The sequence below is a fragment of the Acinonyx jubatus genome, chromosome D4 (genome assembly GCF_027475565.1).
Source record: "Acinonyx jubatus isolate Ajub_Pintada_27869175 chromosome D4, VMU_Ajub_asm_v1.0, whole genome shotgun sequence".
Lineage (NCBI taxonomy): Eukaryota > Metazoa > Chordata > Mammalia > Carnivora > Felidae > Acinonyx > Acinonyx jubatus.
Genome location: NC_069391.1, coordinates 21,182,774 through 21,197,877, shown reverse-complemented (window position 1 = coordinate 21,197,877; position 15,104 = coordinate 21,182,774). Strand labels below are relative to the sequence as shown.

The 15,104-nt window shown below is 43.3% G+C and overlaps 1 protein-coding gene across 5 annotated transcripts in view; it reads left to right on the top strand.

Moving 5' to 3' along the window:
• The window catches only part of SNX30 (sorting nexin family member 30), a 116,219-nt gene that overhangs the window by 43,264 nt on the left and 57,851 nt on the right, over window positions 1–15,104 (top strand). For 3 of the 5 annotated variants that reach the window (XM_053204780.1, XM_027034846.2, XM_027034847.2), the window contains exon 2: window positions 10,021–10,212. In XM_053204780.1, the coding sequence (XP_053060755.1) occupies window positions 10,021–10,212 (192 nt within the window). The remainder of the gene's footprint in view (window positions 1–10,020; window positions 10,213–15,104) is intronic. The other 2 variants (XM_053204782.1, XM_053204781.1) reach the window with 1 other exon arrangement.

Below are 15,104 nucleotides of genomic sequence, written 5' to 3'. Positions count from 1 at the left end.
ATTACTCTTGATTTCCTAGAATATATTTGACTTGATGCTGATATATTCTTCTTTTTTAAAAAAAATTTTGTATGTGAATATGCTTGTTTTAATTGAGTTTTACTTATTTTAGTTTATTTTAAAAAACGTTATTTTGAGAGAGATTGAGAGCATGCGAGCAAGGGAGAGGTAGAGAGAGAGGGAGAGAGAGAGAGAATCCCAAGCAGACTCCATTCGCAGCACAGAGCCCAACATGAGGCTCTATCTCATGAATGTGAGATCATGACCTGAACCAAAATCAAGAGTCAGATGCTTAACCAGCTGAGCCACCGAGGCGCCCTGATATATTCTTCTTTTTAAAAATTCTTTTTTTAAAAATGTTTATTTATTTTTGAGAGAGCATGAGGGGAAAGGGGCAAAGAGAGAGAGAGGAACAGAGGATATAAAGCAGGCTCTGCACTGACAGCAGTGAGCCTGACATGGGGCTCAAACTCACAACCTATGAGATCATGACCCGAGCCGAAGTTAGATGCTCAACTGACTGAGCCACCCAGGTGCCCCTAAAAATTCTTTTAATATACCACTTGCTGTTACTTTATTGACATGTTTACACTTCTATCTAATTTCCTTTTCTGTACTGGTATTTTGATATCAGATATAGTTAATCCTTATAAAATGATTTAAAAGGTTTATTATTTCTTTAAAAAATTTTAAAGTTATTTATTTTTAATTTTATTAATGTTTACTTATTTCAGAAGTGGGAAGGGGTACAGGGAGGGAGACACAGAATCCAAAGCAGGCTCCAGGCTCTGAGCTGTCAGCACAGAGCCTGACGCGGGGCTCGAACCCACAAACTGTGAGATGATGACCTGAGCTGAAGTCGGACGCTTAACCGACTGAGCCACCCAGGTGCCCCAATATTTATTTATTTTGAGAGAGAGGGAGAGAGCACGAGCAGGGGAGGGAAAGAGAGAGGGGGAAAGAGAGAATCCCAAGCAGGCTCCATGCTGACAGCATGCAGGGCTTGATTCCATGAGCTGTGATATCATGACCTGAGCCAAAATCAAGAGTTAGATGCTTTAAATGACTTAGCCACCCAGGCACCCCTCTCCATTTTTTAAAAGTATGTGTCTTAGAGTAATTGGATAAAACAGAACTTGCTCCTTGAGTTTCGGTGGAGCTGAGCTGTACAACCATGGGGCTTAGCTTACCTTTCAGTAAAAGTTCTATGACAGCAGTTCTGTGGGTATTTAGATTTTCTACCTCAACTAAATTTCATTTTGGCCATGTATTTTCCTGCAAAGGTATCTATCTCATCTAGACTTGCAAGTTCATTGGCATAGTTTTTCACAGCATATCCTTGTAATTTATTTTTTTATTTTTTTATTAAAAAATTTTTTTTAACGTTTATTTATTTTTGAGACAGAGAGAGACAGAGCATGAACGGGGGAGGGGCAGAGAGAGAGGGAGACACAGAATCGGAAGCAGGCTCCAGGCTCTGAGCCATCAGCCCAGAGCCTGACGCGGGGCTTGAACTCACGGACCGCAAGATCGTGACCTGAGCTGAAGTTGGACGCTTAACCGACCGAGCCACTCAGGCGCCCCATCCTTGTAATTTATAATCATGCAAAGAGGTAATAGTTACTGCCTCTTCCTCTCCCTATCCCACCACTGTATATTGATCAGACTTCCTAAATTTTACTTGATCTAATTCATCTTTTAGAAGAAATATATTCTGGTTTGGCTTGTAATATTTACTCTTTTCTGTTTTCAGTTTATACTTTAGCTTCTTTATTCCCTCTTCCAGTTTTGACTTTTGTTAGAGCCTAAAGTGTTCTATTTCATGAGGTAAATCATACATATTTGTATTTATCTGCTCTTGAGGACTGGGCTACTTTCTTCATGTTTTGGTCTTCTTGGGTCTGAATGATGAGCGAAGATAGGCTGGATATATTTTTAGGTTTTCCTGTGTCTAATGAGGTAATGCAGGCCTGCCATTTGCCACCTATCAGAACAAGTGAATTAATGGATCCCCTCTCTTTCCCCATGATGTTAGAATTGTCTTCTCAGATCTTAGGTTATCAGTTGCCAGATCAGTTGCGTGATCTATCAGTGGGGAAGAGTCAGAAGGAAGAAAGCCAGGGTCCTGGATAGTCACTCAGGGAAACTTGGCCTCATTTCTCTCTGCATCTGGATCCAGCACAGCCTGGCTTCCTTCTTGTTTTGGGTTTTCTCCCCATCTCGGTGGAGCCCAGCTCCTTCAGTTTGCGGTCTCTGTGGTTGGTTGGATTTGCCCAGGGCAGCTGGCCAGCCGCCTTCATGTTCCTTTGGCTCTTGGCTTGCATTTGCATCTCTACCCTTCATGGTGAGAGGAAGCAGTGTGTGTGGGCAGACCCCCTTTGCTGGTGGTCCTTACACGGTGTATCTGCCTGTGCTTGGCATCCCCTTGTCCACAGCAGCCAGATACTCTGGTGGTCCTCCTTTGCCCCGCTGTTGGCCCTCCCACTTGCCCATCCCCCCAGAAGTTTGCACTTTCAAATTAGAGTGTAGGTGAGGGCTTCAGGGCATTTTCTACTTCTTAGGAAACCTTGATAACCTTGAGTGACTTCAGGGACATGGGTTAAAGATACCTCTTAGTTCTTTTCCTCACTTGTGTCCCAATTATATCCCGTAGAAAACCTTTGGAGGTTTTAGCATTTGGATGGCATTCTTGCCTGGTTTCCAGTCTGGTCCAATTCTAGTCACTGCTTTTCTTTTTCTTTTTCTTTTTTTCCCCCTCACTGCTCTTTCTCTTCCCTTCTGTAGCTTGTTAAGTGAGTATCTGGAGAATGGAAAGAGGGAGAGAGCAGGGTGTGTCTGTGCTCAGCTCACAGAGTTTATCTAGGAGTCTAGTTTTATAGTCTTTAAATGAGTGTGCAACATTCCTATTAGTATAAACACGATCATTTCCTGGTTATCGAGCCTTTGGGATTTTTCCAGGGTTCATTCCGTGTTCTTTGCTCTGCTATGAACATCCTTGAACAGAACATTTTTGAGAGTTTCCCTTTGATTGTATTCTCCAAAGTGGGCTTAAATTCAACTTTACGACAAAGTCAACAATCAGGAGTGTTCTGTTCAGTCTCTGTAGGACCTATTCATTCTTCAGGCATCTCCTGTGTGCCTGGCAGGAGGCAGGTAAATAGAGACGAGTCAGGTACATTATGAGCACTCTCCCCTTCAGTGTGAGGATGCCTTACATCAAGCTCTCCTGAAACTAGATCATGTTGCCCACTTCCCTCTCATAGTATCAAAAAGAGAGCTTCGAGTGTTTAAGCAGGACTTTTTTTTTTTTTTTAGTTTTTATTTTAGTCACCTGGTGCTCATCACAAGTGCTCTCCTTCATCCCCATCACCTATTTCACACACTCCCCACCCCCCACCCCCCTCTGGTAACCATCAGTTTGTTCTCTATAGTTAAGAGTCTCTTTCTTGGTCTGTCTCTGTCCTTCTCTCCTTTTTTTTTTTTCCTAAGCATGACTTTCTAAAAATCAAATCCATATTGACTCCTAATGTATACCACTTTCTTTTCATAAACCACGTGTATAATGTAATATAGAGTTTTGCCAGTGATTTATGTTAATTTAATAATCTGTCTTCTGCCTGGCTGACCACGATAGTGGATCTGGTAACTGAAATTCTTTGAACCAGAGGGGTTTCTGTAGCAGCTCATGTACGTATTTCTCTTCCTACGTAAAAAGGGGTAGAGGGGGAGAAGAAATTCACTTATAACTGAAACCTGCGTTAGGTGAGAATTAATATTTGGGAACAACGAGGTGTTTTCATTTATTTATATGTTGTAATTTTCACAAGAGTTACTGTAGCTACAGGAAAGTCATTAAGGAAAGTGTATTTGAGGCACCAGCAATGACTCCCCATACAGTTTTTATTTTCAGCAGCATTTGTTAAGTGTCTGTTGTGAGCCCAGCCCCATAGTCTACAGGGGGATGCAAGAATACTTGCAGGCAAGTTGATTTGGCTTTTTTTTGTTGTTTTTTGTTTTTTGTGTTTTAGTCTGTTACTAGTGTTGTAGCACCCACTGTGTTCCAGGCACTATTCCATCTGCTTCATGTACTAGCTAATTCAATCCCATTATACCCATTTTATAAACGAGGAGATTAGGGCATAGAGAGGTTAAGAAACTTGCCGGAGTCTACTCTGAACTGGGGTTCAGAACTGCCCAGTCATTGCCAGGCTCGGTGTCATTGTCATTTGACAGACCTTTATTGAGTCCCTTCTACTGGCAAGGGATTGAGTTGGATCATTTCTAAGACTCATTCATTTATCAGATATATGTTGAGTGCCTACTATGTGCCAGAGGATAGAGGAGAAGAAAATATGACAAAGTCTCTCCTCTTGTCAGACCGTCAGTCAATACATAATAACTTTTCAGATGGTGAGAGTCTGTGACTAAAATAAAGGCAGGGAAGGCTCTGGGAAGTGATAGAGGGGTGCAGGGGTATTTTTAGATTTTTGTGGGCTGAGAAGGTGTCATTTGGGCAGGAACCTATTTTTTTAATTTTTTTTAATATTTATTTTTGAGAGAGAGAGAGAGAGAGAACAAGTGGGAGAAAGGTAGAGAGAGAGGGAGACACAGAATTTGAAGCAGGCTCCAGGCTCTAAGCCATCAGCACAGAGCCTGACACAGGGTTCGAACCCATAGACCATGGGACCATGACCCAAGCTGAAGTTGGACACTTAACCAACTGAGCCTGGTGCCCCTAGCAGGAACCTATTTGAAGAGAAGAGCCAGCCACGTGGGAATGTGAGGGGAGAGGATTGGTCCAGGTACAGTGAGCAGCAAACATGGAAGCACTCAGGTCTAGGTGAGCCGAGACCTGTGCATCTGGAATGTGGTAAAGCAGGGGAAGAACGTCAAGGATGAGGTCAGGGGGAATGGTGAGGTCACATTGGCCCTCATAGGTTATGGGAGGGAGGTTGGATTTGATTCTGAGTGTGAGTGGGTGTCTTTGAGAGTTTTGAGCAGGGGAGTGACATGCTCTGATTAACACTTCTCAAAGAGCTGCCTGGCTGCAGTATGGAAGCCTGACCCTAGGGCAGCAAAAATGAACCAGGAGCCTTTTGCATTGAGCCAAGGATTCTGCCACTTCTCGCATTCCATGGTTCATGTTGGTCAGAAACGTGCTGCTGTCCCATAGCACCTGCTCGAGAACTTAGGTCTCTCACTGTTGCATGCCTGCTGCTAGAGTACTGGACTGTCCTCTCTTCCTAGATTTTCATATTTTTGTTAAAATATTTTTTCTGAGGCGCCTGGGTGGCTCAGTCGGTTGAGCGTCCGACTTCGGCTCAGGTCATGATCTCATAATTCGTGGGTTCGAGCCCCGCATCGGGCTCTGTGCTGACAGCTCAGAGCCTGGAGCCTGCTTTGGATTCTGTGTCTCCCTCTTTCTCTGTTCCTCCCCTGCTCATGCTCTGTCTCTGTCTCTCCTTCAAAAATAAATAAAAACATTTAAAAAAATGTAAAATATTTTTTCTAATGTTTATTTATTTTTGAGAGACAGAGTGTGAGCAGGATGGGGACAGAGAGAGGGAGACACAGAATCCGAAGCAGGCTCCAGGCTCCTAGTTATCATATCAGCACAGAGCCCAACACGGGGCTCGAACCCTCAGGGCGTGAGGTCATGACCTGAGCTGAAGTCTGAGGCCCAACCAACTGAGCCACCCAGGCGCCCCTAGATTTTCATATTTTCCCTCCACATTTGCTTCTAATGGGGACCATATCTTGAGGGGGAGTCATTTGAGGGCGTAACTTGTATTAAGACCCTAAGGGAAGAGTTAGCTTTCCTTGACTGGCTTTGAAAACAGAAGCTTCATATTTACCCAGAAGGATTTATGGCCAGATGGTGGACATGAGGGATGTTGTTGGGTTGGAAAAAGCCACACAAAAGGCGTTCAGCTTGATAAGAACCTTGAACTCAGAACTAGAAACCTGTGTTCAGCTCTTAGCATAGCAATGACTAGCTTCATTTGGACACATGACCTAACCTTTTTGAGTTGCCTCCTTCTTGGTAGAGACAGTATATCTGTCTTGCTAACCATCACAAGGCTGACATGAGCTGTAATGAAATAAGAATGTGGACACAGGGGCGCCTGGGTGGCTCAGTTGGTTAAGCATCTGACTTCAGCTCAGGTCGTGATCTCCTGTTTGGTGAGTTCGAGCCCCACATCAGGCTCTGTGCTGACAGTGCAGAGCCTGCTTGGGATTCTCTCCCTCTCTCTCTGCCCCTCCCCTGCACTTCCGCATGTGTGCTCTCTCTCTCTCTCTCTCTCTCTCTGTATGTGTGTGTGTGTGTGTGTGTGTGTGTGTGTGTGTGTATAAAGATTATATAGTCTTGTATATATATGTGTGTGTATATATATATATATACATATACATATATATAGCATACGTATATATAAAGAATGTGGAAACACTGTGTGCATATGTGCCATTGAAAGCTGAGCTGGGGGCTCCCATTTTAGGAAATTATAGACATTTGTAGGTCGTCGACTATTCATATGTGCTTACATAATACTCCGTGAAACACCTGATAGTAAGGGTATGAGTGTTTCCCTGGTCACGTAGTCCAGGGAAAAAATCTTCAGTGTGATAAGGTCTGTTTGACTGACTCTCCCTCCCCCACCCCACCCCCACCAACTGACTTGAGAACAAGTTAACTTCCCGCTGTCTGGCCAAGACATCTCAGACCTTTGTGTGGGCTGCTTTTGGAAAGTTATTGGCAGAGGTCCCAGAGCAAAGGTCAGGGGAGTTGGCTTGGAGTCACTGGGACACCTGCAAACAGATGTGTGTACACACACACACACACACACACACACACACACAGAGGTGAACAAGACACAGTCACAGTTGTTGGGGACTCACAGTGTTTGTAGATGTTACATATGTAAATAAATGATTAAAACTGAAAACTGCTGGGGCACCTGGGTGGCTCAGTCGTTAAGCGTCCAATTCTTGATTCCAGCTTAGGTCGTGTCTCATGGTTCTTGACTTTGAGCCCCGCATCGGGCTCTGCGCTGACAGTGCAAACTTGCTTGGGATTCTCTCTTTCCCTCCCTCTCTGCCCCTGCTGTGTGCTCTTTCTCTTTCAAAATAAATAAAACAAACTTAAAAAAAACCCAAAACCCTGAAAACTGCTTCAGTGGTAGTATCTTCAAAGTACTGAGAAGGAGTAACTAATTTCTGCTAGGGGGTGGATCAATGGAGGATTCCAAGAGGAGGGTGCATTTGAACAGATTCAAGTGAGATACTTGGAGACCACTACGTAAAAAAGAGGGGTAGCTTTGCAAGCAAAGGTGAGGAGCACGAAACAGCACGGTGGGTTCCAGAACTGAAGTCGTGAGAAACAAGGCCGGTAAGATCTGTCCAGGCCAGATGGTGGAAAGCTGCTGTCAGAGCCCATGTTGGCTTCTCTGTCTAAAGATTTTGAGTTCTTTGTTTTTCTTGTGCAATGCTTAGCCATCGGCAGAGCCATTCTGAGGCCCAGTGTGCTAGTGCTGATGAAACGTAAGTAAGGGTGGGCCCCTGCAATGCCTGGTGCGGGCCGTGCCTGAGGTCAGTGTTTAAATATTTACTGAAATGATGGAGGCGCGATGGTTATTATCGCAGAGCTCCAGAGAAGGTGTCTTCTCAGATCCCTAGACGCTGGGGTATGGCCACTGCATGCCCTGTCTGTCTGTATGCTGCCAGGGCAGTCAGATGAGCTGATGCTGCTGTAGCTAAGGTTCTACAGTCACGTCCACACTGAGGGCAGCTACTGTGGGGTTCGCCTTCCCAGCTGACAAGCCCTTGGGCTGAGGAGAAGTGGAGAGTGGGGTCTTCTGTGAATATGGAATTTTTTTAGCAATCACAAAAAATATTTTTGACATTGTGTAATCATGCATGTGATTAAATTATCTGCACTCTAGAAATGTAGACAAAGGAAGGTGCCTTATCTGTTTACTTTCCATCATCCGTTGAGTTGGGTGACATTGCCCTTGACTCCAGACTCCACCTTGTCACAGCCCTCTTTCCAGCTAGAGCCCATGGATGTGACTGCTAGGTTGACCTCTCATTTCCTCTGTGTCCTCTTATCTGGGGGCTAAGTCATATCCAACCTGCAGACAAGAAGAGAGAATTCAAGGGAAAGCATCTCCCCATCTCCAACTTGTGATCTAATGACCAACAGGAGAACAGTGTTTCCAAGGTCTTTTCCATGGTGTCATGTCTCTTATTGTATTCCTTAGTCTTTACCCTCTGATGACTCCAAAGTGACGTATAGATGCTCACATCTATTGCTAGACAGGGCTTTGTTATTAAACCTAAAAACCAAAAGAGGTAAGACAGACTACCTTTTTTGGATATTGCAGGAACATGATTTAATCAAGTGGCTTCCCACTAAGGGCTAAAAAGAGGTCCATAATTTAAAAAATTTTCCATCTCTTTCTTTTCTGTCATTTGTACCCCTCCCCCCATTTGAAAACTTGTATGTTGTGGACAAATTTATACATATACAAAACAGGAGAAACCTACAGATACTGGCTTCTATAGTTATCAACCTTGGGGCATCTTGTATCATCTATATCTCCATCTACCTATTCTTAATTATTTTGAAGCAAATACCTCATATCCTATCATTTCATCCATGAATATTTTTCTATATATTTCTAAGAGATGAAGTCTTTGTAAAATCATAATACTTCTGTTATCACACCTAATACATTTCTAAATTCCATCAAGTAACTGATCAGTATTTACATTTCCCTGAATATCACCAAATCTGTTAACATTTTAAAATGTTTATTATTTTTGAGAGAGAGAGCGAGCCAGGGAGGGGCAGAGAGAGAAGGAGACACAGAATCTGAAACAGGCTCCAGGCTCCGAGCTGTCAGCACAGAGTCTGATGCGGGGCTCGAACCCACGAACCATAAGATCATGACCTGAGCCGAAGTCAGATGCTCAACCAACTGAGCCACCCAGGTGCCCCTAACATCTTGTTTTAATCAGGATCCACTGCAGTTGTCAATAGGTCTTTCAGATCGCTTTACATCTCTAGGTGCTCCTTCTGTCTTTCTGTCTCCTTGCAGTTTATTTATTGAAGAAGCTCGGTCTTTGGTTCTCTTTAATTTCATACAGCATGGGTTTTTCTGATTTCATATTTATAGTATGGTTTAATATCTCCCTCATTCCTCTATATTTCCTACAAGTTGATGTTGTGTCTAGAGATTTATTCAGGATTCAGATTCAATATTTTGGCAAGTATACTTTTTAGGTGGTGGTGGGAACTGCTTTCAGGAGGCACATAATGTTTAGTTGTCTCTTTGTGATGGCTGATTGAGTTTTTAAATGTGCTAAGTATTTAAGAGGGTTCCGATGTGTTAATGTCTACCTGGGCCCAGGTGATCTTGAGAAAGGGGGAAAAGGAGAATGCTCTTGTGGTGTGTGCATGGCATTCTTTCTCTGTCGAAGTCTGACGATGGTGGGGCTGTTATGTTCTCTGTCCCTCAACTGTTTGCTTCTGGTGGTTCCTCCAGTGCTTGCTGGAAAATGAATTGGCATGAATTTGGTGTAGAGTACTGCCACAGTTTGTTTCTATTCGTCACAGAAGACCTGTTCACTTAAAAGATGTTAAATAAAGGGTACCTGGGTGGCTCAGTTGGTTAAGCGTCTGACTCTTGGTTTCAGCTCAGGTAATGATGTGGCAGTTTGTGAGTTTGGCCCCACATCGGGCTCTGCGCTGACAGTGCAGAGCCTGCTTGGGATTCTCTCTCCCCTCTCTCTCTGCCCCTCCCCCACTCGTGTGCTCTCTCTCTCTCTCAAAATAATAAATAAATAAATAAATAAATAAATAAATAAATAAATAAATGTTAAGTAAAGAAAGGATCAGTTTCTTTGAACATTACTTTTATGTTTAGAGATGTTTCTTGGTTTGGTTAAAGCAGCCACTTTTGCTGATGTTCTCCAGATGTGTGTTTTCATTTAATTTGTAAGGTGACTCTTCTCTTTCAGGATCTCATTTTGCCCAACGGTGGTACTCCAGCAGGTACTTCGAGTCCAGCTTCTTCATCTTCCCTTCTCAACAGACTTCAGCTTGATGATGACATTGATGGTGAGACCAGAGATCTCTTTGTCACAGTTGATGACCCCAAGAAGCATGTCTGTACCATGGAGACCTACATTACGTATAGGATCACCACCAAAGTAGGTCCTGTCATTACCTTCCACCCCTGTTGAATGGTCTTAATGAATTGGAGGCCTACCTTCATGGTTCTTGCTTTCTTCCTTCCCTTTGTATGACTCGAGTCACCTTCATTCAATGGTGGATGTGGCTTTTTTTTTTTTTAATTTTTTTTTTCAACGTTTTTTATTTATTTTTGGGACAGAGAGAGACAGAGCATGAACGAGGGAGGGGCAGAGAGAGAGGGAGACACAGAATCGGAAACAGGCTCCAGGCTCCGAGCCATCAGCCCAGAGCCTGACGCGGGGCTCGAACTCACGGACCGCGAGATCGTGACCTGGCTGAAGTCGGACGCTTAACCGACTGCGCCACCCGGGCGCCCTGTGGCTTTTTGGTACAGAGTAGATGTATTCAGATTAAAGGATTATATGTGAATTTGCAATCTTAAAACGAAGGAGAAATTGTGACTGCGGTCTTTCAAATAAAACATTTAATCCCTCTACTTTCACCAGTTTTCAGTCATGATATTATTTAACGTTAATAATATCACATTACTATTGAAATTTATGAATTGCTGTATCATTCGAAATCTCTGGCAAGACCATGGTTGTAATTTGGTGTATTTGAAATGGATCATAGGGGGAGGGGAAGAAGAGAAGATTAGGAACAAATATTTATTGCATTTTGCTGTGTGCTAGGTGGGTAGTGGACAGGGTCCTGAGATTGTCTGGCTTAATGTTCGCAGCAACCCTAAAAGGTAGATCTTCTAGTTATAATTTTAGAGATGAGGAAACTGAGGCAGAGACTTTAACTTGTTCACTGTTACAAAGTAGGTAACCAGGACTCTAAATTGAATTTTTAGGACTATCAATCCCATATTTTTATTTTTAAATCCATACTCTTAAGCTAATTCTACTTATAAAAGAATAACTTTAATGTATCTTTACTTTTTCAATTGTTTTTTCAATATTTTAAGTAGCAGTACAATTTTAGGTTTCAAGCAGTGTTTCTTATCCTTGGCAGTATTGATGTTTTGGACTGAATAATTCTTTGTTGTGTGTGTGAGGGGGTGTCCTATGCATTGTAGGATGTTTCCCAGCATGCCTGGCCTCTACCCACTAGATGCCTGTAGTACCCGCCTCCAACCTCCAGTGGGGACAACTAAAAATGTCTCCAGACATTGCCAAGTATTCCCTGGGGACAACATTACTCCTGGTTGAGAAGCACTGATCCAGAGGAAGAATAACAATATTTACACTATTAGGAGAAAATATACATGATCGCTTTATATATATATATCAATACATAAACGTATACTTCTAACTGGTTTTACTCAGTTACCAGCTTATTATAAAAGGATACATTAAAAAAGAAACAAACCCGAAAATGGAGTCATTTGTTTCCCAGTACAGTAGACCAAGACTTAATTACAGTTTCAACCTATCTCAGGAGTCATCACTTTATATTTTTGAATAAAGAAAGTACTTTGTTCAGGAAACCATCCTGTTTGTTGGTATTCCCCCGCCACCACAGGCCACATGATGAAGAAGGATTTAGAGATATTTTTAGAAGTTTTAATAGATTGAAGGTGGCTTTGTGAATGGTATTAGGAGAAGCGTTTATGAATATCTCTCTCTTCTGTGCCTTTTCTCTTTTTCATTGTAGAAAATAAATGATTTTTTAAAATATTTTAAAGTTTACTTATTTTGAGAGAGAGAGAGTATGTATGTGTGAGCAAGGGAGGGGCAGACAGAGGGAGAGAGAATCCCAAGCAGGTTCTGCATTGTCAGCACAGAGCCTGATGTGGGGCTGGATCCCATGAACCGTGAGATCATGACCTGAGCCGAAATCAAGGCTTAACCGACTAAGCCCCCCAGGTGCCCCTGAATTAAGTTTTTATTTTGAAAATTTAGTAGGTTCTGTACTTGTCTAAATTCTTTGGGGGGGAAAAAGGCAGAGAGTAAAGTACACTCAGATTTGATCTTTTATTGGATGACAGTGCTATATTTAAAAATTTTTTTTTTAACATTTATTTATTTTTGAGACAGCAAGAGACAGAGCATGAACGGGGGAGGGGAAGAGAGAGAGGGAGACACAGAATCGGAAGCAGGCTCCAGGCTCTGAGCCATCAGCCCAGAGCCCGACGCGGGGCTCGAACTCACGGACCACGAGATCGTGACCTGAGCCGAAGTCGGATCCTCAACCGACTGAGCCACCCAGGCGCCCCTGACAGTGCTATATTTAAAAAATGATGCGAGTACTGGAGCACTGTCTCAGTCTTTTAAGCCTCCGACTCTTGGTTTCGGCTCAGGTTGTAATCTCACAGTTCGTAAGTTTGAGCCCCACGTCGGGCTCTGTGCTGACAGCATGGAGCCTGCTTGGGATTCTCTCTCTGCTCCTCCCAGGCTTGCACGCTCTCTCTCTCAAAATAAATAAATGAAAACATTTAAAAAATTATACAAGTACTATAAATACTTTATTGTGAAAAATAAAGTAAATGATGATAAAGACCAAATACAAGTCTCACTTAGCCCTTCTCACTTAAGTTGTTCTCGCTAAATGCTGCCATTGTTGAAATTTGGTATACATCCTTCCCAGTCTTTTTTTGTGTTTACATATGTGCATATATAGTTAAAATATATATAATTCAGATTTCACTGCAATATTGTTTTCTAACTTCCCCCTCTACAATATTTTTGAAGACCTTTCCATGTTCATATGAATATAGAGAGAGCTTAGTTTTTTAATCTCTATTTATGCAATGATTATAGAGTATCTTTTCCCTATGGACATTTCAGCCTTTGTCAGACGTTTCTTTGCTATTACTGCCCTGTCCTTTCTGCACCTGGTTCGCATTCGAAAATTTGTCCACGTATGTGTGCACATGTACATGCATCCACGCAATCTTCCCCTGTCACCGTTGACCCCGGGTGCCTGTTATTTCTCAGGCAGTGATCTAGATGCTTAGATGGATGTTAGGTCGTCAGAGGTCCTAGGTTGATACCCGTCTTCCCGTGAATTATTTCCATTTTTTGCCCCAGGGCCAACTTATTTTTTACTCTGTAGTCAGCGAAATGCAAAACCTGTTTTTCTGAAATTTATGCTCTAAAACAGCTGAATGACGAGGTGACCGCCTCGCTGGCACAGCAGTGCTCGCCAGCCTTACCACTTCCCACCCTCCTTGACTCCTCTGCCCTGCAGTGGACCTCCCAGAATGCCAGTACTGCGGGACCTCTGTTCACTGAGTCACAGGCTCAGGCGCCTGCTGCTGGCCACCGCTCTCCCCTGTGCCCGTCTGTTTCCGTCCTTCCTTACTCCCTTTCCTCGGTGTTCTTGTCTCTGTCCCTTCTTTGTGGGGTTGATTCCCTGTAAGTCAGAACTTTTCCAAGTTCTAATTCCACATTTTCACTTCTCTGTGATGCTCCGACCTCTGGGTGAGCTCATTGCAGAATTAAGTTTTACTTCTTACTGTCAATTCTGTCTCAAACCAGAGTCCTTTTCTTTTCCTGGTTCAGGTAATGACACCAAGGTTAATGTCTTGGTGGTGCATTTGGGACCTTCTTTCTGAACCTTGCATTAAAGCGTATCTACACATATCACTACGTAGCCACACACCCTGTGATATGTGGGGATGAGAGGAGGATTACAAACAGGAACACAGGGTCTCACACACTGGTCTTGCCCTGGGACCCCCACTTCTGCTGTGGTTTTCTAGCAGAGATAGTGGTCAGAGGACGAGGTTGTACAAATACTTTATTACTTTGAGCTTTGACTCCCCTGTCCTACTTCAGATTCCTGATGACCAAAGCTGGACAAAGTAGAGAGCTGCTTTTGCTTGAGATAAAATGAGCCTAGGACTGAGAGCCAATGCAGGCAGAGCCCTTCTCTACCCCAACCCAAGTCATGGGCACCTTCCCTCTCCAGTGGTGGGGAGCCAGCCTGGGCATTTTCTTTCTTTTTTTTTTTTTTTAATTTTTTTTTAATGTTTATTTATTTTTGAGACAGAGAGAGACAGAGCATGAACAGGGGAGGGTCAGAGAGAGAGAGAGAGAGACAGAATCTGAAACAGGCTCTGGGCTCCAAGCTGTCAGCACAGAGCCTGATGCGGGGCTTGAACCCACGGACTGCGAGATCATGACCTGGGCCGAAGTCGGACGCTCAACCGACTGAGCCTCCCAGGCGCCCCAGCCTGGGCATTTTCAAGGCAAGCAGGCAGACCCTGGCTCTTCTCTGCAGGCTTTTAGAAAGTATCATCATCATAGTAACTAATTACTGAGCACTTACCATGTGCTGGTGCTGTGCTTTTTTTTGTAACAGAAACCTTTTATTTTATCTAAGTAATACGTGCTTGTTGTAGAGAAACTAGGAAATTCAAGTAAGCTAAAACAATAAAATAAAAGAGCATCTATAGGGGCGCCTGGGTGGCGCAGTTGGTTGAGCGTCCGACTTCAGCCAGGTCACGATCTCGCGGTCCGTGAGTTCGAGCCCCGCGTCAGGCTCTGGGCTGACGGCTCGGAGCTTGGAGCCTGTTTCCGATTCTGTGTCTCCCTCTTTCTCTGCCCCTCCCCCGTTCATGCTCTGTCTCTCTCTGTCCCAAAAATAAATAAAAAACGTTGAAAAAAAATTAAAAAAAAAAAAAGAGCATCTATAAGCTCACCAACCGGAAATAATCATTTCTAAATTTCTGAGCAATTTGTCTATCCACGTACAAAAATGAGTATTCTGCAGGCTGCCCATTCACTGCATGTGGTGCGGCATCTTTCTCTGCTAGCAAATGCCAGTAAGCACACCGTCATGCTGTCACTTCTAAGACGACAACAGTGCTCTGCTATATGGGTGAGCTGCCATTTATTTCGTGCTAAGTGCTTTAAATATATTGTCAGTTAATCCTCTGTATACCGCTCACTGAAGCAGG